Below are 21,757 nucleotides of genomic sequence, written 5' to 3'. Positions count from 1 at the left end.
GTCGATATGCCAAGTCGCATGGTTGAGAAGGCATCCAGGTGAAGGTGAGGTAAGCATATCGATATATGTTGACCACACACTGGGTACTGGTCCACACACCACTCAGGTGCCAACCCATGCCACATTGAACATTGATAGTCCATCGACGTTCGATCAAGCCTTCTGAGCTTGGGTACCCCTCGCCACCCAAGTCCCCTTGGACAGAACCCCGGCCTTCTTCTCGAGCTTCTCCCATGGGTTCTCATTCGACGCAGGGTCGTAGTAGCCCTCCCACCAAGGCTTGCCATCATTCCTCTGTTGCTGCTGATACGCCCCGCGACCGCCACGCTGGTGCTGGTGCTGATACTGCTCGGGGCGTTCCCTTGTCGGCATCGTCGTCGGAGCGGTTCCCGTTTCCTTACCCCACGACGCGTCGGGCCGCTGGGGTAGGGCCGATGATGTTGGAAGAGAGTAGGTTGTGCTCTGTGCCTGCGGTGCTGAGGCTCCGTCATCTACTGCCGCACCTCGGTTGGCGAGTTCGTCTATCAGACCTTGCGCGTGGGCAAGGGCCGGGGCGACGGTTGGGTCTGAGTAGAGATTGGCGCCGCCTTCCTCTGCGTCCACGTCTTCTCCGGCAGCAGCACCAGCGCCGGCGGCGTTGCTATCGTCTTCGTCATCATCGTCGAGGTCTATCTCATCGGCGTTGGCGGCGGGCGCGGCAGCAATCTCGGTCGTTGTCGTTGACGGAGCGGGGCGTGGAGCGCGAGGGGCGAGTGCGGTCTGGTTCGCGCCGGTCGCGGAGGAGACGGCGTCGGTGCGGTGGTTGTATTTGCGCTTCTTGGCGGCGGGTTCGGTCCCGAAGGAGGCGAAGCCCATGAAGGCTGCCATTTCGGGGTCGATTGCGAGGGAGTCGTCTTCGTCCATTGTAGGCGGTGAGGAAGTTAGTCACACGGGGTCGGTTGGGGCGTCGTTACGAAAGGGTGCTCGCTGCGGGAGAAGTATGGGCGATGGAAAAGAGATGTTGGTATGGATAAAGTAGGCCAACTTCCTGCAGGAAAGAAACAGCTCTGGGCGATGTGGGGAGGGAAAAAGGCAGTCAGCCAAAGAGGAACAGAAAAGGAGCTTTGGGCGCGGGAAGAGCCGTGGACTTTTCTCAGAGAAAGGGGAGGGAAGAAAGAGGGAGAAAAAATGTCGAATTAAGACCCTTGTCTGGCACTGGCCCGCTTAATTACAGCCTCGTGGGACCGGGGCATAATGTACCTTAGCTAGGTAGGGAAATAACTTGGGGAGACTTAAGTTTCAGGGTCTTTGAATGGCATGTCGTCGATAAAAGAATGACGGACGACATGTTCGGGTATTTGCGGCTGTAGATATGGGCGAATGAGAGAGCAATAATTCATTTGCGAATCAAAAGCATTGTGAGAAGAGTGCACAGTTAATACCAATACCTACTCCCTCTCTAAGGCACAGAATTGGAGAGGAAGGGGGAAATGCTCGAGTCTCAATCGTCGGGCCGCTGAGACGCTGACATCATTTGAAACGCGACGTACTCCGTACCCCTGGCGCGGATCCCGGAGCTTGGGGCCATGGTTTGCGCTTATCTTTCAACTTCATTCCAATATTTTGACAACGACAACCTCTTCCGTAGAGACACCGAATATAGCGGCACCACTTCGATTCGCAGTCGCGCGTGAACACCCGAGCTCTAAACCGCGACATCTTGCGGGAAACCACCTCCTGACAGTGTTGTCAACAGCGACAATCCCACGAAGCTCCACACAAGCTCCGAAGCACAACTTCAACCTCCACGACATCCACCTCAACATCTTTGCAATAGATACAGAGCATCATGGCGTCCCCACCAACAATAGTTACCCTCCGCTCCCCCTCAAAATACACAACCGCCTCCTCCCCATCACCATCAACCTTCTCAGCCCCGCCCCTCGAATGGCTCCTCCGCACCTGGTCCGTAACCCACTCCACCCTCGCAATGTGGCGCGACGCCCGCAACGTCCGCATCTCCTACGCCTCCATGGCCCCGAAACCAGACGGCACAGCCCGCATAGACGACCTCGTCGAGTACGAGTCCAACAAGACGCCTCACCCCTCCACGGCCGTCAAATCCGTAAAGGGCGTCGATACCGCCTGCGCCGTCGGGGATACTTCCGTCTGGGACTGGAGGGGGAAAGGGTGGCTGTTCTTCGTGGGCAGTCATTGGGAGGTTCTCGGATGGGGGGAGAGGAAGATCGAAGGCAGTGGGGAGGTGGAGAGGTGGGCTGTTACGTGGTTTGCGCCGACGGTGTTTACCAAGGAGGGTGTTGATATCTACTGCGATCGCAAGGAAGGGTTGAGTGCCGCTGGGTATGAGGAGGTTATGGGCGCACTGAAGGGCTTGGAGGCCAAGGACTTGGTTGGCATGGTCGAGAAGGATATGTTGCCTGTTGAGATTGCGTTGCCCTGGAAGGAGGCGTGAGTGTTGTGTGCTTGGATATTACGTTGCCCGGTTCAGGCGTGTCTTTGATTTGAGTTTGTATAGTAGTGATATAATACCTAGGCTGAGCATCTATTCTTTCATATAGAACCTATCACAATAACAAACAAGTAAGCTCGCAGCTGTATAGTAGTGTACTATAAATTTCTTGGTTCAGACTCTTCAAGCACTTATCACCCTTTGTGTGAAAGTCTCAAGAAGTGACTCTGACAAAGTTCTGATAGGTAATGAAGGCATCCATTCTCTCCCAAAGCCATCGTTCCAAATAGATTGCCACCCCAGCCACCATCAGTGACCAGAAGTCAAGACATGTCAACGTAGTTCGACAACTTATTACAAGACTATTTAAGCAGCCGACAGTATTCTATTTTGGTAACAGGTCATGATATCACTCTGCCTTATCATGGAGAAACTCTTCAGGCTGTTCCTACTCAAGTTGATTTGTCTCCCAGAAGCACTACTTTGGATCATTCATAATAGACTACTTCCTAGACCCCGTTAATGCTAAAATAAAAAAACCAAATAAAAAACCATATAAAAAAAATGTCGACGACTTATTCTGAGACTGCTTCAGCGTGCGTCTAGCATCTTATAGAGGATGCTGCGTGGGGAGGTATAGAGGTATTCTTTGTTAGCGTGATGCGTTCTGCTGTCATTCATAGCAGGCTGCTAACCTACCCATATTCGTCCTTCATCTCTCGTCACGCAGCTCCTGGTTCACGTTCGCCCACGAATACCCCGTCAACTCTCAGTTTTCGCCCCATGCACATCACTCACCCCTTCCCATTATCATTCTCATCCCATCCCACTCTATTCGATCAATGCTCCAACCCATCCTCCTGCCCAGCTCTCCCTACCTCATTCCAAATCACTCCCATTTCCGTCATCGATTAAACCAACTGGCCCAACGACTCGAGATTCGAGGTTCAGCCCCTTTCGTCCACCAAGCCTCCAAAATGCTTTTTCCATGCCACCGCTTCAGCTGATCCCGCCTACACGTTTAAAATCGGCCGTGGCCCGAGAATCAGCCACAGACTGAGGGGTGGTTATTCATCTTTGTCCGCTACTCTCTCTTGATACCGACCTTCCTTGTCAGTATATAAGTCGACTGACTCTTGAATTCGCTGATGCACATCATCGGCTAGGCAACCAGGAGTTGAACGCATTGGTTCTCGCTACATCCTCAAGGCAGCTTCAGGCCGTCAATTTACAGTTTCTTGCGAGCTTAATTCTGTAGATTCGATGGCACATGGCAATATGGACTCATTGAAAATTGCGCTGACTTCAAATGTGCGATATGAAGCTGATCTTACAGAAGTCCGTGCATGCAACAGGATAAACAAAGACACAATTTCGAAATGTGCAGCAAAGTAAATCAAGGTAGAGATTCGTATTCAATTTCAGTACCATTATGATTATGTCCTCCGAGTCAAATTTCAAGCGAATGAAATGGGTATACTGCAAAGCCTGTCCAACGTGATCATGCCGATTTGAGCTATCATCTCCCGGCAGGCCTCTGTCCATCCTTACCCCACATCTCTCCCGCGTGCTACAAGTACATGTTTTTTTCTGGTTTTTTCTATTTCGTTGTATGAAATTATTCGTCGCAAAGGGGTATTTGAAAAATCAATCGTGTCGGAGTATCGTGGAACGAAGGGGTATTGACGTCGCAGCAAGAGAATCAAAGCGTAATTGGTGACAGCCGTAAAGGGGTCGGCTTTAGTGTGACCAAGCTATTCCCCCACACGAGACCTCAAGTCAGCACTCGGTGCGAACTCAAATGTTTTCGATGACACGAGAGTTAATGGCTTGCTGAAAGCCGGAATCCTGACCTCCAAAGTCGTTGAAGTCGCCAGTGCCGTGGTTGGCACCGCTCGACTCGCCCGCTTGGTTGTTGCCGCTGAGCGACTGCTGAATGTTGGGCATGGTCTGGCCAGGACCAGGCAGGAAGATGACCTTGCTGTTGGAAGACTTGGCCATCGCCTGCATGGCTTCGAGGTAGCGGATCTGCATGGCAGGGGCAGACGACAGAATGTCGGCAGCCTGGCGCATGAGCTTGGCAGATTCGACCTAGATTGTGTTAGTGATGAAATGTAATCATGTGAAATTTAGGATGCGTACCTCAGCCTTGGCTGCGATGATCTTGCTCTCACCAATACGCTTGCTCTGGGCAGCCATGGACAGCGACTCCTGCAACTCTTGGCTGAAGATGATGTCCTTGATGAGCATGCTCTCGACCTGAACACCCCATCCGGCAGCGACATCCTCGATGATCTCGCCAATGGACTGGGCAATCTCCTCACGACGCTCAATAACATCCTGGAGAATGCGGGCACCGACGACGTGGCGGAGAGTGGTCTGGGTTCGCTCCATCAGAGCCTGGCGCACGTTGGAGATACCGAAGGCGGCTCTGTGAGGTGCGACAATGTGGTAGTAGATGACAGAGGTGAGGTGCAGGGTGACGTTGTCCTTGGTCATGCAAGTCTGCTGGGGAACCTCTGCCATTTGAATCTTGACGTCGACCTGAATGAGCTTCTCGCTGAGAGGGTTGACCTTGACAAGACCAGGGTCGACAGCCTTGTAGAATTTGCCAAACTTGGTGACGAGACCGACATTACCCTGGTTCACGTTCTTGTAAGGGTTCGGGCAGACGATGCAGCAGGGGATGGCACCAAGAGTACCAATGCAGGCACCGAAGGTGTTGACTGGTGGTGATGTTGTGTTAGTGGTTTGCGATAGGCTTGGAGGAGAGGCGGATGCAGGGATCAGACTTACTCATGGTTCCGTACCAACCCTTGGGGTTGGCATCTTCGGCGACAACTCTGGCGTAGCTGCGCTGGAGATCCTCCTTGGTGGGAGGCTGGACCGTCATCTCATTGTGAGGCTTGAAGCCGCCCTGTCCAAGACCGAGGCCGCCACCGTTGGCCGTGGTTTCGCTGCGCTCCTCATAATCGGGTGCGCGGGCCTTGCCCGTGGAAGTGCTCTCGTGTTGCGGGGCGCTCATCGTGGGCGAATGCGATCGAGGCGAGTTGGCTTGGAGAAGGTGTCGTGCAGATGTGTTGGAAGAAGAAGCTTGTCGAGTGCGGGTATCTAGATGATCAGAAGCTTCGGAGGTAGATTCTGAGTGATGAACCATGTGTGCTAGCCAAGGTACGATTTGTGATGGTTGGGGGTACGAGGTTCTTAAGTAGACGACGTCTGGGGTAGGTAGGTACAAAATGGAGATGTGTCGAGGGGAGAATGAAGACCGGGGACTGCACTAAGAGTTCTAAGACCAAGGGATCATAGACACCCGACGGGTCTAAGAGCAAGGGTCGAATCATTCCGTGGGACATGGAGGACACAGGGTGGGCTGTGTTTGTGCCCAGGAGCTCTTTCCTTGGGGTCATCTTCTTGGGGCCTTCTTTCTGAGGTGGTGGTGGCACTGAGCTATCGGCAAGCGCGATGATAGGCGGGAGAGGAGAGGAGGCAGTCGCAAACCGCGAAAAGGAAGCTACAGGAGCCGAATGGTGGAGCAGGGGTCTCGCTGCACCTCCCTCAAGACTCACTAAGGTGACAATGATATCGCAAAGTGCAAGTACGAAGCTGGAGGTACCTGCCCCATGTTCCAGTTGGTTGCCCCGTCTGCGTCCGTGGGCTGTTGAACGGGGCAGGGATGTGAGCACCATGGAAGGAACGCTGGAGCCATGCGGGGCAAACGTGCCCGATGGTGGAGAGCACCTGCACTGCCCGCGAAACTCCAACATGCGGTGGCCCATGCTCAATTTGAGCTTCCTTCCCTTCACGGTCACGACGTTCTTTCTGCCTGCACCAAGGTAATCATCTTGCTGACTGTTTCTTCTCGGCACACATTCCGCATCATCACTTGCCTACCTTACCTACCTAGGTACCTACACCAGGACAGCCAATATGTTGAAAAGATACCTACACCAGGACAGCCAATATGTTGAAAAGATCTCGTGGTCATGGACGGCCTCAAAAAAAAAGCCGCAATGCTAGCAGAATCGACACCGTTGCGACGGCTTGACTTTCCATATCGCGCCCAATCGCGAAGCTGCCGGTCTGCCGTCTTACCTTCAAGGTCCCTACACCCCAATCAGAGTGACATGGTTGTTTCTTCTCTTTTGCCCGGATAGACAGCGCGACTTTCACCTCAACTGCGCGCATCGACCAAGTGTGATCGCCCGACTGCTTCCAAACTTTACCACGAGGGCAATGTCGCTGCTCCGCCCTCTCCATTCTTCGCTGCCTAGGCAACAAAAAGAACCTCACGATCCGATCCCAACGGTCCGTCCTTGGTGGCAGAGCGGTGGCGGACCCAATCCGTCCTTCAATCAGCCTTGGCTACAGCCAAGACACGCCGCGCACGGGGCTGATTGCTGACTGCTCAGGGCGGGCGGGCAGTTGTGTTTTGGCACCTTTGCACTTCTCCAACCTCTCCGAGAAAAAGTGCACACCATCCCATCCAAACACGCCGTCTGATCTCGACAAGCTCTAGGCGGCTGTCTGTCTGCCAGGGGCAATTGAATTACCGAGTCTGCAACTATCGACCAAAATGTCACACGCCAACGGAGAACGTTTCACACATCATTCATCTCTGTGTCATGATATTCGGGGCCCTGTCACCCCAACATGCACAACAGCCAATCAACGTCCTCTCGCGTGCCGACTTCCGCCAAGGGAGGGCATGGCAGAGTGGCATGATATCATGGAACCCCAGCGCCGAGATTTGGAGAATCCTACACTACGAATACTATACCCTCAAGTCAGACATCGTGATTGTCCGCCGACTGCTTTCGGTTAACAATTGCATGGCATAGCGAGTGGCTTACTTTACCTACCTAAGGCAAGGTATTTATTTATCCGTTACCTAACGGCTCCTGCGGCCGGTAATCACCCACCAACGGATCCTTCATCGCAGAGCCTCTCTCAAAGTCCGAGGAATTCGGAGACCAGGGAATGACTTCATTGACTCCGCTCTTGAGAATGCGCCTCCAACCGCTCGTGCATATTCTTACATTGTCCTCCGTAAGGTAAAGTGGTGTCGTCTCCACTCAATCTACCGTCGCCGCCCAGCTTCTGGGCAGAACGCCATTCACAACTCTCAGCCTCCGGATCGGCCAATCCACGCCGGCCGCATGTCTCCACCCTTTCCGAAAGTGGCCCTAGCGTCTCTCCGGCACGCGTGACCCGGCACTGCCCCGCCAATATTTATCGCCCGGCGAACTTGGAGCAAGAGCTTTCAATTTCTGCCTTTCCGCGCATCAATATCTCTTGGGTATTTGAGCAACTTGACATCATCCTCCGGATTGGCCAGAATATCGGCCGATCCTCCGCCTTCATCCCGACAAACCAACACCAATTTCCGGTGGCGACCCGCTGGCGGCTGCAATCTTTGGCCGACTCTCACCGAATCCAGCACCCGGCGAGAACCGTCTCCACGTTGAACCCATAACCTTCGTCACATGCTTCCGCAGGGCGAACGCAGACTCCACAAGGCTCAAATGGTTGACTGATTTCGTTCTACTTGGTCTATAGGGGTAAGTTTAAACTCCCTACCAGGTAGCGTGGGTCTGGCCAGGGTAGAGCAGTGACTCTCAATGGCCAAATTTGTGTTCGACGTGCACAAGAATCTCGAAAGTAATGCTGCTGATGTAATCTCGAAAAGCACGGGCGAAGATACCTGACAAGGGGGTTAAACTTTGGCCTGATACCGTAGTACATCATCCTTGTCGTCTTACTGCGTAGTCTCGTTTGCTGTGTAAATGTGGGAATAGCTGAGCTTTTTTGACTATTCCCTGATAAGCTCAGCCACCAACGAATGCCCCGCCATCGAATCCTTCCAGAAGCCTTCCTTTTCCGCCACCCCTGCGCCGCCGTGCATCCCTCGTCCACGATCTTGCAATTCCATCGTCATTCCCATCTTGTACGAGGTTGACTACCTAGTACATAGGAACTAAGCTGCAAATACGCGATGCCTAATCATCCGCGCCACTATGGTTTTGTAGATCACTGCCACGGTCCCGTATAAGTCAATGTGGCAATGGCTGTGTTGGGGTCATGATACCTACCCCAGATGTGGAGGAGCCGCATTACCTTGACAAGGTAAAATAACCCGTATGAAATAAGCTATCGAATTCTTCTAGAAGAGCCAGCATGTAGGGTATCCATCACGGGATGATGACGGTCTGCTTCCTGGTTCCCTTTTGAGCCACCCTAATCCCATGTCTACCGCAACGCCTCACAAGACACATCCAAATAAGCAAAAAGGAAACAGCCATTCTGCTGACAGCTATTACCATTCCAATAAGGCAAACTCATTCATCACTGCCCTCTAGTCCCCTTCATCCCCTCAAAATCCTCCACAATGGCAGCATGATCCATCTTCCACCCAGGGCTCATGGACACCATCCAATCTCCCTCCAACAACTTCTCATCCTCAATACTCCTCCTCGTATCCGCATACGACGCAGCCCAGATGCTCCTATAAATCCCCTGCGCCGGGTAACTAACCAATCCGAACGTCGCAGCAGTACTCTTCGTTACAAGACTAGCCACCCCCTTCCCAAGCCCCTTGGCCGCCCCCAGCGCGCCCTGCTCCTTTTTGCCCGTGTACGTGTGCACAAAGATGTCTGTCAGCCCGCCCTTCATGTCCTGGCAGAACGTCTTGCCCGCCACCGAGACGCCGCTGCGGAAACCCTCGACGGCGTCGTGCTTGCGGACGGGCTCGCCGTACAGGTTCGGCACCGCGCGGAGACCCTCCGTCACGGCGAGGGGTATATCGACGAGTAGACCTTTCGTCGCGTTGCTCGCGAGTTTTCCTACGCCGTTGGCTGCTGCGGCTGCCATGGCGCCTGGTTTTGCGCCGTTGGAGGATGATTCCTGGCTACCCCTGGATGGCGGCGGCCGGGCCGAGGAAGTTTTCTCTCCGGTTGCCGCCGCCCCGTCTGGGACGCCGACGCCGGGGAGGGGCAACATGGCGAACGCGGGCGCTTGGCTGTGTCTTTGCGTGTTCTCGACTTGCTGCTGCTCTTCGAGGTTCTCGCCAGACTCGCTGGTGCGTTTGTATTGTTCAAAGGGCTTGACAATAATGTCGGCTGTGGCGCCTGCCATTTTGACGATTGTCGAGATGGAGGCTGCCGATACTGCCGTCAGGGGGTCCCATCTCTGGTTCTCAATGTTTGTCGGTTTCGATCGGTATCTGCAAAAGAACAGTTTCAGTAACAAGCGTCATGGAGAGGGTCCTTGAATCGAGTGTATGAGTTAACCACGTACGACTTGAGCTGCTTCCGCTGCAATTTTCCATTCTTGACCAAGATGGACGCGACGGGTCTACACATCTTGACCTGTTTCTTACCCCTCCCGTAGACCAGCGCCGCGGGCTGGTCGGAGAAGAAGTCGCAGCCCATTTTCGACTGTGGCAAGTTGGCATGGAAGGCGTCGACGGCGGCCTGGACGCCGTCCTCCCTCTGCATTGCGTCGGCGAGCTTTCTAGCCGAGCGGATGGCGTCCAGGGAGAGGCAGAGCTGGATGGCCTGGATTAACTTTTGCGATGTGAGGGAGCGGTAGGGGATGGGGTCTGGTCCTGCGCCAGCTTCTGCCACGACGGCACCCCAGAAGGGTTGGCTATGGGGGAAGTGTCAGTGAAACTGTGGCCCATGTGATCCTATTTTCTACTCACTCTCCGAAGAAGGGAACAATGGTTGTAGGCTTTCCGTATCTCAATCCGCAGGCTGTAGTACCGGCGCCGCCGTGGTGGATGACAGCGGCGACTTGCTGGAATAGCCACTCGTGCGGGCAATCGCCCACGTAAAATACGTTGTCCGACTCCTCGCCGGTCAAGTTGCTCCAGCCTCTCGAGATAATGGCTCTGACTCCTGTCGCCTTGATTGCGCTGAGGACCATGGTCATGAGGCCCTCGATTCCGCCAACCACGATACTTCCGAATCCGACGTATATGGGTGGTGGGCCGGCCTTGAGAAAGGCTTCGAGGTCGGGAGGTGGTGTATACGGCGCAGGGTCGCGAAAGAAGAAGCCACTAATGTCTTGTTGCTGATCGTTAGCTTGACTCTTCATGGTAGATTTCTTGATGTGGAACATACCAATGTGCGGACCCCAATCACTGGGCTTGGGCACGAGAGACGGCGACCAACAATATGTGAATGGGACTTGCAGACTTTCCAGTATACGATGTCCCTCGGTCGACGGAACAGGTTCCAAGCCAAGTGACTGGACTCTCCACGCGTTGACAAGATCTCCCAAGCTGTTTTGCCGTTAGCAACATAGCCACTCGCCTGTGAAGAGATACAATCTCACCCCTGCCATGTCAAAAACTCAACAGCAGAATACGAAGCATGATTTGTACTCTTCTTATCCGCCTTTGAAAACCCAATATTCGCCAACGGATGCGGAAACGCCTTGGTACTGCTCCACGGCATCGTAAATATCAAATGCACCGGGATTCCCAGCGCCTGGGCGCAGTGCACGTGGGCGAAGCTCGGTGGGTTGGCAATAATGGCATCAGCAACAAATGGCACGTTGGAAAGGGGGTCAGGGTGGACGCAGGACCGCCAAAAGCCGTCGAGCATCTCGACGTACATGTCGCGCTTCCGCTGGATGATGCCCGCGCGGATCTGCGACATTTTGGGGATCAGGGAGGGTGACTCGACCATGTAGGCCATGAGATCGGCCGGGTCGCCGCCGACGGGGAAGAACTCGATCCTGTTTGGTGAGGCGGAGGCTGGGACGGAGTTGTTGGATTCGAGTACAAAGGAGGAGAACTGCGGGTGCGTTGCGATGCGGACGCGGTGGCCTGCTTTCCGGAGGGCGGAGGCGAGGGCGAGGAAGGGCTGCACGTCGCCTCTGGAGCCGACGACTTGGACCACGATATTGAGTGGTATTGGCCATTGGCGTTGAGGTGTGTACTGGGGTGTATACTCAGGCGGTGTCTGGTCTTCGGCTTGCGTTGAGCCGGATGGTTCGCCTTCTATTCACCGCGTTGAGTGTTTGTTTTAGGGTTATTGCAGGGTCTTGGGGCTGCTTTACCTTCGAGGTAGAGGTCCTCGAGCCCCAAGGCCGAAGCTTTAGACTCCCTGGAGGATCCAAATGTCTCTCTCTTTTCGCCTTCCATGTTTGCGTACTTCACGTGCTGAATAGCTGTGTGGTGTTGAAGGTAGATAGTAAAAGAGGACGTGGGGAATAACGTAGGAGACAGGGAGGGGCAGGATCAAGTACATATAAAGAGACTTAAGCATACGTTAATCTACCTGGTACCTTGCCGCATAGCCTCCTGGGTAGGGCCGCGTCAGGAAGTCGGCTACTCTCAGGTTAGCCAGTGGATCTACTTTTTACCGTCAGCTACTAGCTAGGCATCTAATGTCATGGATACGAAATGAGCGGCCCGAAACTCAACTGGTCTCGCTGCTTCGGGGTGACCGTAGAGCGAAGGGAGGTGTTCCCTGCTGCTTGGAAAAGTCTGATGGTAATCTCTGTCCATTTTCTCGTAGTCGCTCAAGCGATCTTGTTATTATTCCACGAGACTTTTTCTCGAGAGAGGCCGGATATTGCCAGAATCAAGATTATTTGCTCAGTCTCACGAGCACTCTTGTTTTCAAACTCGATAAATCTATGTATCTTCCAATAAAAACCCATTATCCCCTCATTAACCCCAACGCCATACGAATGTGCAAAGTAGATGAGTCTATTACCCGCGGTCCATCTAGACACTCTCTTCTCGACTATTTGGAAGACTATCCAATTCAAGCTTATCCTCTTCCGATTCCTGCTTCTTCACCGTCCTCTTCATCTTCCTCGACGCGCAACAAAAAGCGCAGCCGTGAACAGAGCTCAAAAGCCACAGCAGCATGCTAATCCCCGCAATCCAAGCACCCGCAGCAAGTCTCGACTTGACATCGCCCGTAACGTTGATACTCTTCTCGCCGCCCACGACCATGGAAGAAGACAGACCGCACAGCGCGGCCCAGAGGACGGCCAGCCCGAAGTCCCATACAGACCAGGCGGCGTGTGTAACTGTCGCGAAGACGTGGTAGGCGCATGTCAGCGCTGAGAGGACGGCCGGGACGAGGGCGTAGATCCAGGGCGTTCTCTCGAGGTTCTCTGTCGGCAGGGTGCTCCAGGAGCCGAGCGTGGCGGCATAGAGGCCAATCGTGACGATGGCGAAGACGAATTGGAGGATTCGGATGCAGGCGCGGACCCAGAGGCCGAAGGCGCCTGAGAGCTGCCAGTAGTCTGTGTTCATGGCTCAGCTCGTGGTATGGGGTCTGTGTTTACAAGCTGTAAGGCACTTGTAGAGGAGAGAAAGTCTTAGGACGTTGATGTATTGGTTGGAGGCGAGATAGGAAGATGTCTGGATTCAGAGGAGAAAAGAATTGGAGATTGATGGATTGTAGGGATTGGAGAATGGAGGGCGAGGAAGAGGAAGAGGGACGAATTTCGGTACTCGTTTCCGGGGAACGAAAAGTCAATGGATCTTTATCCTGGCCACCACTGGTTGAGACGTCTGGAAAAAGAAAAGACGCAAATTTTCTTGACGCCGCCGCTCAAAGTCATCTGGTCACAGAATTACTCCTTACTGTATGCTTTGGTGCGTGTAAGTCGTCAGCGGGGTCTCCCTCGTCCCTGAATCATGGCGATGAGCCAATCAAAACATTTCCGCATTCTGTACGAAAATTCGCTCGTTTTCGATACGATTATTCTACGAGCCATGAAGTCCGGCCCCTGTTTTAGTCTCCAGCCTTAAACCCTAGTTTTACCCAATTCCCCCCTCCCTTGTCTTAGAATAATTGTCCAGTAACGAGTCGCAGTACACTTGATGACTGGGATTTAGATTCTGTTTCTGTACAAGGTCACCGGCAAATGGCAGAACACATGGAGCTATTCGGACTTGGCGCGGCGTACGGCGATCCTCACTTTCTGGGAGGTGGCTTCGGAGGCATATCGTCATCACAAATACCGACTTGTGAGTGGGCTTTTTCTTAATACCCTGTTTTCTCATGCCTTCTTACACTAGCCACAGCACATTGTACGCGTCTCGGAGGCTCGGCAATCAGGGGAGATACCCTCGTGTCCTCCGCGCCGTCGACATAGCCCTGTGGAAACTTTCCGTCTGATGTGACTTGGACCGGGACAACTAGTATCGTGACGAAATTGGTACTGAACATCTGTAGCGATGGCAAATGTGACGAAAGTGGAATGTCGTTCAACGATACGAAAATGAGAAGATGGCGGAGTCCACCGTTCTGATATAAAAATGCCCATCGAGACCGCATCATGGCCTTTATCGTTGGTAGTATCTCACAGGCACGCACACAAGCCCGTCACCTTCTCTCGTTACCACAATGGCTGCCAAAACCGTCATCTCGTTCCTGGTAACCGTCTGCGCTCTAGGCGTCTCCGCGCAGCAGACATGCAAAGTCACCCCCGACGATGCTGCATGGCCGTCTGACGAAGATTGGTCGACGCTGAACGCAACAATCGACGGTGTTCTCATCAAGACTCGACCCGCCGCATCCTCCTGCTACGCCGGAAACCCTTTCGGCTCCTTGCTGTCGTGCGAAGACGTCGAGAAGGGATGGGGATACTCCGCCTACCACGCATCCCTTCCTGAGTCCATCGACTCCTCCATCTACGCCAATAACTCGTGTCTCCCTCCGAGTGAGTCCGCGGCCAAGGGCTGCGAGATTGGCGGCTCGCCGCAGTACGTTGTGAACGCCACGACGGAAGAGCAGATTGCCACTGCCATGGGCTGGGCCAGCTCGCGGAACATTCGCATCGTCATCAAGGGAACTGGGCACGATCTCAACGGCCGGTAAGATGTCTTCAATCTCATCCCCAGAGCTTTCAGTGCACTAACCTGACTCTAGCTCTTCCGGCGCCTACTCGCTGTCCATCTGGACTCACAACTTCAAACAACTCGGATACCACCCCGAGTGGAGATCCCCCAGCGATAATAGAACCGAGGCGGCACTCACCTTGGGAAGCGGCCACAACTGGGGCTCTGCCTCTCGAGGAGCAGCCAAGTTCAACAAGGTTGTTGTCGGGGGCGTTGATGAGACAGTCGGAGTCGGCGGACACATGCAGGGAGGCGGTCACGGTCCCCTCTCGAGCACATACGGCCTCGCGGCAGACCAGATCCTGCAAGTGCGCGTCGTGACGACCGACGGCCAGATCCTTGTCGCCAACGAGGCGCAAAACCAGGATCTTCTATGGGCAGTCCGCGGCGGAGGCGCCGGCCAGTACGGCCTCGTCTCCGAGTACGTCATCAAGGCGAACCCCCCGCCGGGCAATGTTGTCTCCAGCGGCATTCAAGTGTCGGCCGCGGGCAACGACACTGCCTCCAGAGAGGCGGCCTGGAGAGGTGCCGCAGCCCTGCTCGCCAGTGTGCCTGACTTGATGGACGCGACTCTCACCGGGACCGGCATGCTAAGCGCCGGAGCTCTACCTGCCAACTCGTCCGAGACTGTCCGCAAGGTCACCGCCTCCATTGGCTTCTTCGCGTACAACACGACAGCAGAGAAGATGACCTCGCTCCTCGAGCCCGTTAGAGCTCGCATCCTCGCAGAGGTGGGCAACAAATCTGTCACAGTCACCCTGAGCGAGCCGTCATCGCAGCCTGACTTTATGAGCTTCTTCGAGAGCCTGAACACGTCGCCCAGCGCAGCCGGGGCTGGGATGATGACGAGTCGCCTCCTCGGACGCAAGGAACTCGCGGAGACTCCGGTGTCGGCCGTCTCTGCGTACCTCCAGCGTCTCAGCGTGCCGCAGAACCCCACGGGTAGCGCCCTCATGGTCATCGGTCTGCAAGGCGGGCTGGGGCCTCGCAACGTCCCCGAGGTGATGCGAGGTGCCCTCAACCCGATGTGGCGCTCTACGTACATCCACCTGATGAGCTACGGCGCATCGGCGGATCCTAACGCGGCGCCACAGGAGGCTCTCGACGGTGTCGCGCAGTGGCTGGAAGAGACCAAGGAGCCCGTCTGGCGCGAGTGGGCACCGGGTGCTGGCTCCTACATGAACGAGGGCAATGCTTTTGACTCCATGTTCAAGGAGGACTTTTACGGTACTTCCTACGACCGTCTAGTTGAGATCAAGAGCAAATATGACCCTACCGAGAGTCTGTTCGTCTTGTCGGGCGTCGGAAGCGATGCTTGGGATTACAACCTCAACAGTGGCAAGTTGTGCAAATCGGCCTGATTTGCCCGGTCTAGTGATGGTATTTCGATGACCGCTCGTGATTGGCTTGGCTTCGGTATCACAACTAGCTGTTTTCTGCCCTTCTCTTGTAGATAGGGATATCATGTTTACTGCCATAATCAAAACTTGCTTGGCTCTTGAGGTTCTCCCGGCCGTCGGTGGTCATCTCGTTGTTGTGAATCAGAGTCTCGTTTGCTTCGTTCGTGCTTCATCTCACCTCTTCCGTCATGGCGACTCCTTTCATCTCTTCTGGATCGCCTATCGCTTTCGTCCCTTCTTTCGTGTCTGTGGCTTCTCTCTTCATGATGACGGTTCCTGCCTCGGACGGGCCCATCGTCTCGACTGGATCGAGGATGGCGTTCGCTGTCCCTCCTTGAACGGGATCTGGCTTCACCATCGTCCTTTTCACGAGACGTATCTCGAGGGTGGCGTTCCTCGTCCCTCCGCCGCTCTCGTCTCCGCCGCTCATGTCTCTCCTTTCGCTTCTCCTCCTTGCGCAGCTGCTCAAGTTCTTTCTGTCGCTCAGCTTCAAATCTTTGGCGCTCCTTTTTCACCTCTCTTACTCTGGATGCTCCCATCTTCATCATGGCAAGAGGATCATTCGCTACTATCCTCTGTTCGTCTCTCTTCTTCCTTCCTGGGTCTTCGTTGCCAAATGCGTCCTTACCGGCGGGCTCGAGCTCTGCGAGTTCAGCTCTTGACCCAGATGCTGCGTACCAAGGGCCGACCATGCCGTCCTTGCCGGCCGCATTTGATAATCGCATTGTGTACTGGTCCTCCATTTCCTTCTTCCTTTTTGCCGCTTCCTTCTCCGCTTCTTCATTCTTTAGATGACGACCCTGTTTTCGTTCTTCGCCAAAAAGATCAATGTGCCCAGCTGCATCTACGATCGGCGCAGAGCTGGTTGACTTGCGCAAGGTCTCGTTGGCTGTTTGCACGACGCCTGAACGCTCTCTTGCAACACGTAACTCAAAGTCAGTGTCGTCCTCGCCAGCGCGCTTGCGCTTCTTTCTCTCCCTGCCGAACGAACCGGCATCACGGTCCCGATGTCTTGGCTCATCATCAGGGGTTTCTTCTGTTGGAGGCAGTGGCGGTGGCTCCTCGCCCCGTAAGATAGCTAGTCGGCGCTCGGCATCGACTTCTTGCATGCGCTGCTCCTCGGCCTCCTCCTTGGCCTTTGCGGCAGCCTCATCGCGACGGACACGGGCGATGTTGTCCGCATTGTAGACGTTCCAAGACTTTTTACCCAGTAGGTGTCTGTTTATCAGTTAGATTATGGCTGATCATACTGGTCGACAGATGTGACTTACAGCGGCATGATTTACTTGGGCCCCTGGAAAGCTTACATTACCAAGAGGAAGCTATGAAAGAGTTGATGTAATGAGGATGATGGCTCGCAACCTATGAGTCCGAAATGCGAGCAGCTCCAGTGAGTCCTAAAAGAGACTAGACTACATCTCGAGCCAATCGACGTCATTAATTAGGCGGCAGCTGGAGACCTGAAGTGGGTCATGCCTGGCGACGGCAGCTGCGTGCCCCACTTCACTTTGACTTGCACCTTCCCGCCGTCAGTCAATGGAACTGCTGCACATGTCACAATGGAATTTGCTGAACAACTTCCTTGTCAAACTTAGTTACCTTACAACAAGACTCGTCCTGTAGATACTAGGTAATGACACGAGGTTAACGCTTGAAAATGATTGGACACCCTCTTACACTCAAGTTGCGCAGGCAGCAACGCTTCTGCAAAGAAGACATCTGGATCCTCAAACTGGCCAGAGTTGAAACAGACTGAACACGGTTACAAACCACGGGTGAGATCCACCTAAGCATCAGCGCATCTTCCATGCCATTCGCTGCAGCAAGGGTAAGGTAAGGGTCCCCTCGATACGTACCTGCTTCGCCTTGTGTCCATTTGGCCCAAACAAGGTTTAGCGCTCCCCGGGCCCAGGGGACTTGAAGCGAAGACGAAGCCGCGCAGCCCCTCCAACATGCACCATTCCACCTACCATTAGTGTACATAACCTCCCCTCCGTCATCCTCACCGTCTTCCTCAACACATCTCAAGAACAAGAAACCAGAACAACCCGGCCGTACGAAATCGTAACCAACCTCACAACCAAGCGATCCCATCGTTTCTGCCACACCGACCGAGCGCCTCAGATATGAGCTTCCCCGAGAAGCCGCTCCCCCGCGGCCAGCCGCAGTCGCCGAGACAGCCCGGTGTGCGGCTGAGGATCGAGAAAGTCAGGGACAAGGCCCTGCAGACCCAGCTTATTTATGCCAACGTGTAAGCATCTTTCGAGCACGCAGTTTCTCTTCCCTTCCGCTGCTAACCCTTCCCCTCCCAGCGCAGGTGTCAGCTATCGAGACTTCGCCCCGAGCCGCGACGGCCAGGACATCAACATCCTGATTCGAGCCAGAGACCCTGTCCGAGGAACAGTACGAGAGAACGTTGTCAGAGCGCGACCAACACCCGAACTTCCCGAGGGCACCATCAGTCTGTCCGACCCGCAACGATCATGGCTGAAGATCGGAATGACCGACACCTTCGAGGGTGAGGTGTACGATGCGAACAGACAAGGCGCAACTCACCTCGAGGCGATGGACCTCGAGCTGTCCTGGGCCTCGATGAAGAGAGACCCCAACTACGAGTTCAAGCACGAATACCTGGCCAAGGTCTTTGAGCGTTTCTTCCAGATGCACTTCTTCGCCCCCGGTCAGCGCACTCTGCTGGACATTGAAGGTCTCAAGATCTTTGCTACCGTCAAGACCATCACTTTTGCTGGAGGCAAAGGTCCCGACGCCGTCGTCACATCATCAGACCCTTCTGCCCGCGGATTCTTCAGCACGAACACGCTATTGTCCTTCTTCAAGGGCGCCGAGTCGGATATGAAGCTTCAGGTCGGTGAGCACCAGGGTAACGCCAACCCCATTATCTCGCCAGACTTCAAGTTTGAGGATATGGGTATTGGTGGTCTCCAGGACGAATTCGCCACCATTTTCCGCAGAGCTTTTGCTTCTCGCGTCTTCCCTCCCCAGCTGGTAGCGAAGCTGGGTATTCAGCACGTCAAGGGTATCCTGCTCTTTGGCCCCCCTGGAACCGGAAAGACGCTTATCGCTAGACAAATCGGAAAGATGCTCAACGCTCGTGAGCCCAAGATTATCAACGGTCCTGAGGTTCTCAACAAGTTTGTCGGTCAATCTGAAGAGAACATTCGAAAGATGTTTGCGGATGCTGAGAAGGAGTATAAGGAGAAGGGCGACCAGAGTGGTCTTCATATTATCATTTTCGATGAGTTGGATGCTGTCTGCAAGCAAAGAGGCTCCGGTGCCGGTGGCGGCACTGGTGTTGGTGACAGTGTTGTTAACCAGCTTCTCACCAAGCTCGACGGTGTTGACCAGCTTAACAACATCCTGCTCATCGGTATGACCAACCGTAAAGACATGATCGATGAGGCGCTTCTGCGTCCCGGTCGTTTGGAGGTTCAGTTGGAGATTAGCTTGCCCAACGAAGAGGGACGCAAGGAAATCTTCATGATTCACACTGCCAAGATGCGAGACAACAACATTATGGATTCCAAGGTTGACCTGGCCTCACTGGCAGCTCGCACCAAGAACTACTCTGGTGCCGAGATCTCTGGTGTCGTCAAGGCTGCAACTTCATTCGCCTTCAACCGTCACACTGAGGTCGGCAACAGCGCCAAGATGAAGAATGATGTATCCGCGATGAAGATCACCATGGACGATTTCGACAACGCACTGACCGAGGTCAAGCCGGCTTATGGTGTTTCTGAAGACGAGCTGGCGTTTGCCCTTGGCATGGGAATCCTCCAGTTCAACAACAACATCCCCGCCATTATCCGCACGATGCAGGGCTACATCGACACAGTCAAGGAGTCAGATGTTCTCAACAGGATACCAGTCCTTCTTCACGGGCCCCCGGAGTCAGGCAAGACTGCTTTGGCCGCCCACACCGCCTCCCTTTCAGACTTCCCCTTTGTTAAGCTCATTTCGCCTCAGCACTTGACTGCTTTCCGAGACGAGTTTGGAAAGAAGGACTACCTCACCAAGGTTTTCACCGACGCTTACAAGTCTGAGCGTAGCATCGTAATTTTGGATAACTTTGAGCAACTCATTGAGTGGAACCCAATTGGGCCGCGCTTCTCCAACACGGTGCTCGACAGACTCATTTCCCTCATCCAAACCCAGCCACCAAAGGTCAGTTTCAGTTCTTCTTGCTCATCTACTTTTAGATGGATCAATCGTTACTAACTCAATGTAGGGCCGTCGTATCCTCATCATGGTCACCACCTCAGAACGCTTCGTACTCAGCAACTTGGGTGTTCTTAAGCACTTCCGCAGACAGATTCCGGTACCCGCCATCTCTGATGTACGCGAACTTGCCCAAGTCCTGGACCAGTCAGGAATGTTTGGTGGCAACGACATTCAGACTGTCATCCAGTCCATACGCAATGACACTCGGTCGGACAAGATCGGTCTTGGCATCAAGACGATTCTTGAGTCAATCGAGGAATCAAAGATTGAGGCATCCTCACAAGGCACCGATATGCTGGAGAGTCTGTCAAACAGGCTTGTGACGGCTATTTCCTCCAATGCCCTAGACGAGTAAAGGGACTAGGTGGTTGCATTACAAACTATAGAATAGACTCTGAATACAAGAAGTCGAAGTTCCCCAGGCATAAGAAACTCCACAATAATCATACATACAAAGCAGAGTATTTTAAGTGCCTTGATTTCCTCGATGATGATGAAAAGACACCCATGAAGCTTCGAGGAAGAAGGCCTTCCGGCTTATGTAATCCAATCATTTCTGCGGGGCGGCCATTCTGACCCGCCGCACCTGGTGGAGCCAGCGGCGAGGTCACAGTTCACGGCACCAAGCTGAGCTCCCACTTCGGTTTCGCAGTTTCAACCTTCCACCATCAACCACCCACCAACCCACTCGAGATGGCCGACAGAGCACGATCAAGATCGCGCTCGCCTCGGCGTGATCGAGACAGAGACAGAGATAGACCACGGAAACAAGGCGGTTTCAGATGGAAAGACAAGAGCCGCAGAGACGACCGCGACGACGGTAACGAACGAAGAGGCCTGGAACGAGGCTACCGCAACCGTTCCCGTTCCCCCCGTCGCGACCGCGATCGCGACTCGGACAGAGATCGCCGCAACGACCGCCGCGGCGGCGGAGACGACAACTACAGACCCCGCGACTCGGGCAGAGATAGAGATAGAGACAGAGACAGAGACAACAAACCCACCGCCAGCGTCTCAAGCTCGAAGGATGCGCCGACGAAGCCCAAGAAGGAAAAGTCTGCACCCGCGCCGGCTGCGGGCGGCGGCGAGGAGATGATTATCGTGCACGTCAACGACCGCCTCGGTACCAAGGCCGCGATCCCCTGTCTGGCCTCGGACCCGGTCAAGATGTTCAAGATTATGGTGGCGCAACGGGTCGGACGGGAGCCGCACGAGATCTTGCTGAAGCGTCAGGGCGAGCGGCCGTTCAAGGACAATCTTACGCTGGAGGATTATGGTGTCAGCAACGGTGTGCAGCTGGATCTTGAGGTTGATACTGGTGATTAAGAGACTCGGGTTATGGATGCAGGGGGGGGGGGGGGCTGTTGGATGGTCTCTTGCTGCGGAGGACTCGTTGAAGCGTGCGATGGTATGGTCACAATCGCAGCTTTGTAACGATTGGATTACCTTATTCTGGCGTTTTGGGGGGAAAGAGTACACTATGGAATCAGGTCTGGAAAGTCTAGATGTCACCGATACCCGTACAAATACTATGGTATGCAAAATCCACATAAGATCATTGCTCGAGAGCTCAATGTATCATCCCTCAAGGTCCACGAATACGCGCCCAAAATTTCATCTGATCGGCAGTAGAGCCTTTATATACCCCTCCAAGTCCATTCCTGTCACCAGCCAGGAGGCGCCCGTCTAGGTCGATGGGTCAGGTCAAACTGGCTGGGTGGTGGAATGGTTTATGGTGAATCGACAATTAAATTCTACACCAACCAGCCTACTCGACGACAGGCTAAGCGCAGACGA

At 54.2% G+C, this 21,757-nt stretch overlaps 8 protein-coding genes across 8 annotated transcripts; 3 read left to right on the top strand and 5 right to left on the bottom strand.

Moving 5' to 3' along the window:
- Positions 1-153: 153 nt before the first annotated feature.
- CTAM01_08425 (uncharacterized protein) lies at positions 154-903 on the bottom strand (the record flags this gene model as incomplete). Its single annotated transcript, XM_060524445.1, has 1 exon — positions 154-903. One exon carries the CDS (start codon positions 901-903, stop codon positions 154-156), a length of 750 nt encoding a protein of 249 aa, XP_060380958.1.
- A 925-nt stretch (positions 904-1,828) lies between these two features.
- Positions 1,829-2,452, top strand: CTAM01_08424 (uncharacterized protein; the record flags this gene model as incomplete). The annotated part of the gene is made up of 1 exon (XM_060524444.1): positions 1,829-2,452. One exon carries the CDS (start codon positions 1,829-1,831, stop codon positions 2,450-2,452), a length of 624 nt encoding a protein of 207 aa, XP_060380957.1.
- Positions 2,453-4,246: 1,794 nt separating this feature from the next.
- Positions 4,247-5,606, bottom strand: CTAM01_08423 (SPFH domain/Band 7 family protein; the record flags this gene model as incomplete). Its single annotated transcript, XM_060524443.1, has 3 exons — positions 4,247-4,540; positions 4,592-5,175; positions 5,246-5,606. The coding sequence occupies 3 exons, from the start codon at positions 5,604-5,606 to the stop codon at positions 4,247-4,249; spliced, it is 1,239 nt and encodes a 412-aa protein (XP_060380956.1).
- Positions 5,607-8,794: 3,188 nt separating this feature from the next.
- Positions 8,795-11,600, bottom strand: CTAM01_08422 (UDP-glucose,sterol transferase; the record flags this gene model as incomplete). Its single annotated transcript, XM_060524442.1, has 6 exons — positions 8,795-9,671; positions 9,746-10,096; positions 10,152-10,515; positions 10,573-10,733; positions 10,787-11,456; positions 11,516-11,600. The coding sequence occupies 6 exons, from the start codon at positions 11,598-11,600 to the stop codon at positions 8,795-8,797; spliced, it is 2,508 nt and encodes an 835-aa protein (XP_060380955.1).
- A 588-nt stretch (positions 11,601-12,188) lies between these two features.
- CTAM01_08421 (uncharacterized protein) lies at positions 12,189-12,728 on the bottom strand (the record flags this gene model as incomplete). The annotated part of the gene is made up of 1 exon (XM_060524441.1): positions 12,189-12,728. One exon carries the CDS (start codon positions 12,726-12,728, stop codon positions 12,189-12,191), a length of 540 nt encoding a protein of 179 aa, XP_060380954.1.
- A 1,099-nt stretch (positions 12,729-13,827) lies between these two features.
- CTAM01_08420 (FAD-dependent monooxygenase) lies at positions 13,828-15,682 on the top strand (the record flags this gene model as incomplete). The annotated part of the gene is made up of 2 exons (XM_060524440.1): positions 13,828-14,297; positions 14,353-15,682. 2 exons carry the CDS (start codon positions 13,828-13,830, stop codon positions 15,680-15,682), a joined length of 1,800 nt encoding a protein of 599 aa, XP_060380953.1.
- A 119-nt stretch (positions 15,683-15,801) lies between these two features.
- CTAM01_08419 (blastn match against entry EMBL) lies at positions 15,802-17,000 on the bottom strand (the record flags this gene model as incomplete). Its single annotated transcript, XM_060524439.1, has 2 exons — positions 15,802-16,939; positions 16,993-17,000. 2 exons carry the CDS (start codon positions 16,998-17,000, stop codon positions 15,802-15,804), a joined length of 1,146 nt encoding a protein of 381 aa, XP_060380952.1.
- An 847-nt stretch (positions 17,001-17,847) lies between these two features.
- CTAM01_08418 (ATPase) lies at positions 17,848-21,286 on the top strand (the record flags this gene model as incomplete). The annotated part of the gene is made up of 4 exons (XM_060524438.1): positions 17,848-17,972; positions 18,034-19,903; positions 19,968-20,262; positions 20,556-21,286. The coding sequence occupies 4 exons, from the start codon at positions 17,848-17,850 to the stop codon at positions 21,284-21,286; spliced, it is 3,021 nt and encodes a 1,006-aa protein (XP_060380951.1).
- Between the last annotated feature and the right edge of the window lie 471 nt (positions 21,287-21,757).

The sequence above is a fragment of the Colletotrichum tamarilloi genome, assembly GCF_030869305.1.
Source record: "Colletotrichum tamarilloi strain Tom-12 chromosome Unknown Scaffold_29.1, whole genome shotgun sequence".
In the NCBI taxonomy this organism is placed as follows: domain Eukaryota; kingdom Fungi; phylum Ascomycota; class Sordariomycetes; order Glomerellales; family Glomerellaceae; genus Colletotrichum; species Colletotrichum tamarilloi.
This window is presented reverse-complemented; position numbering and strand designations above follow the sequence as displayed.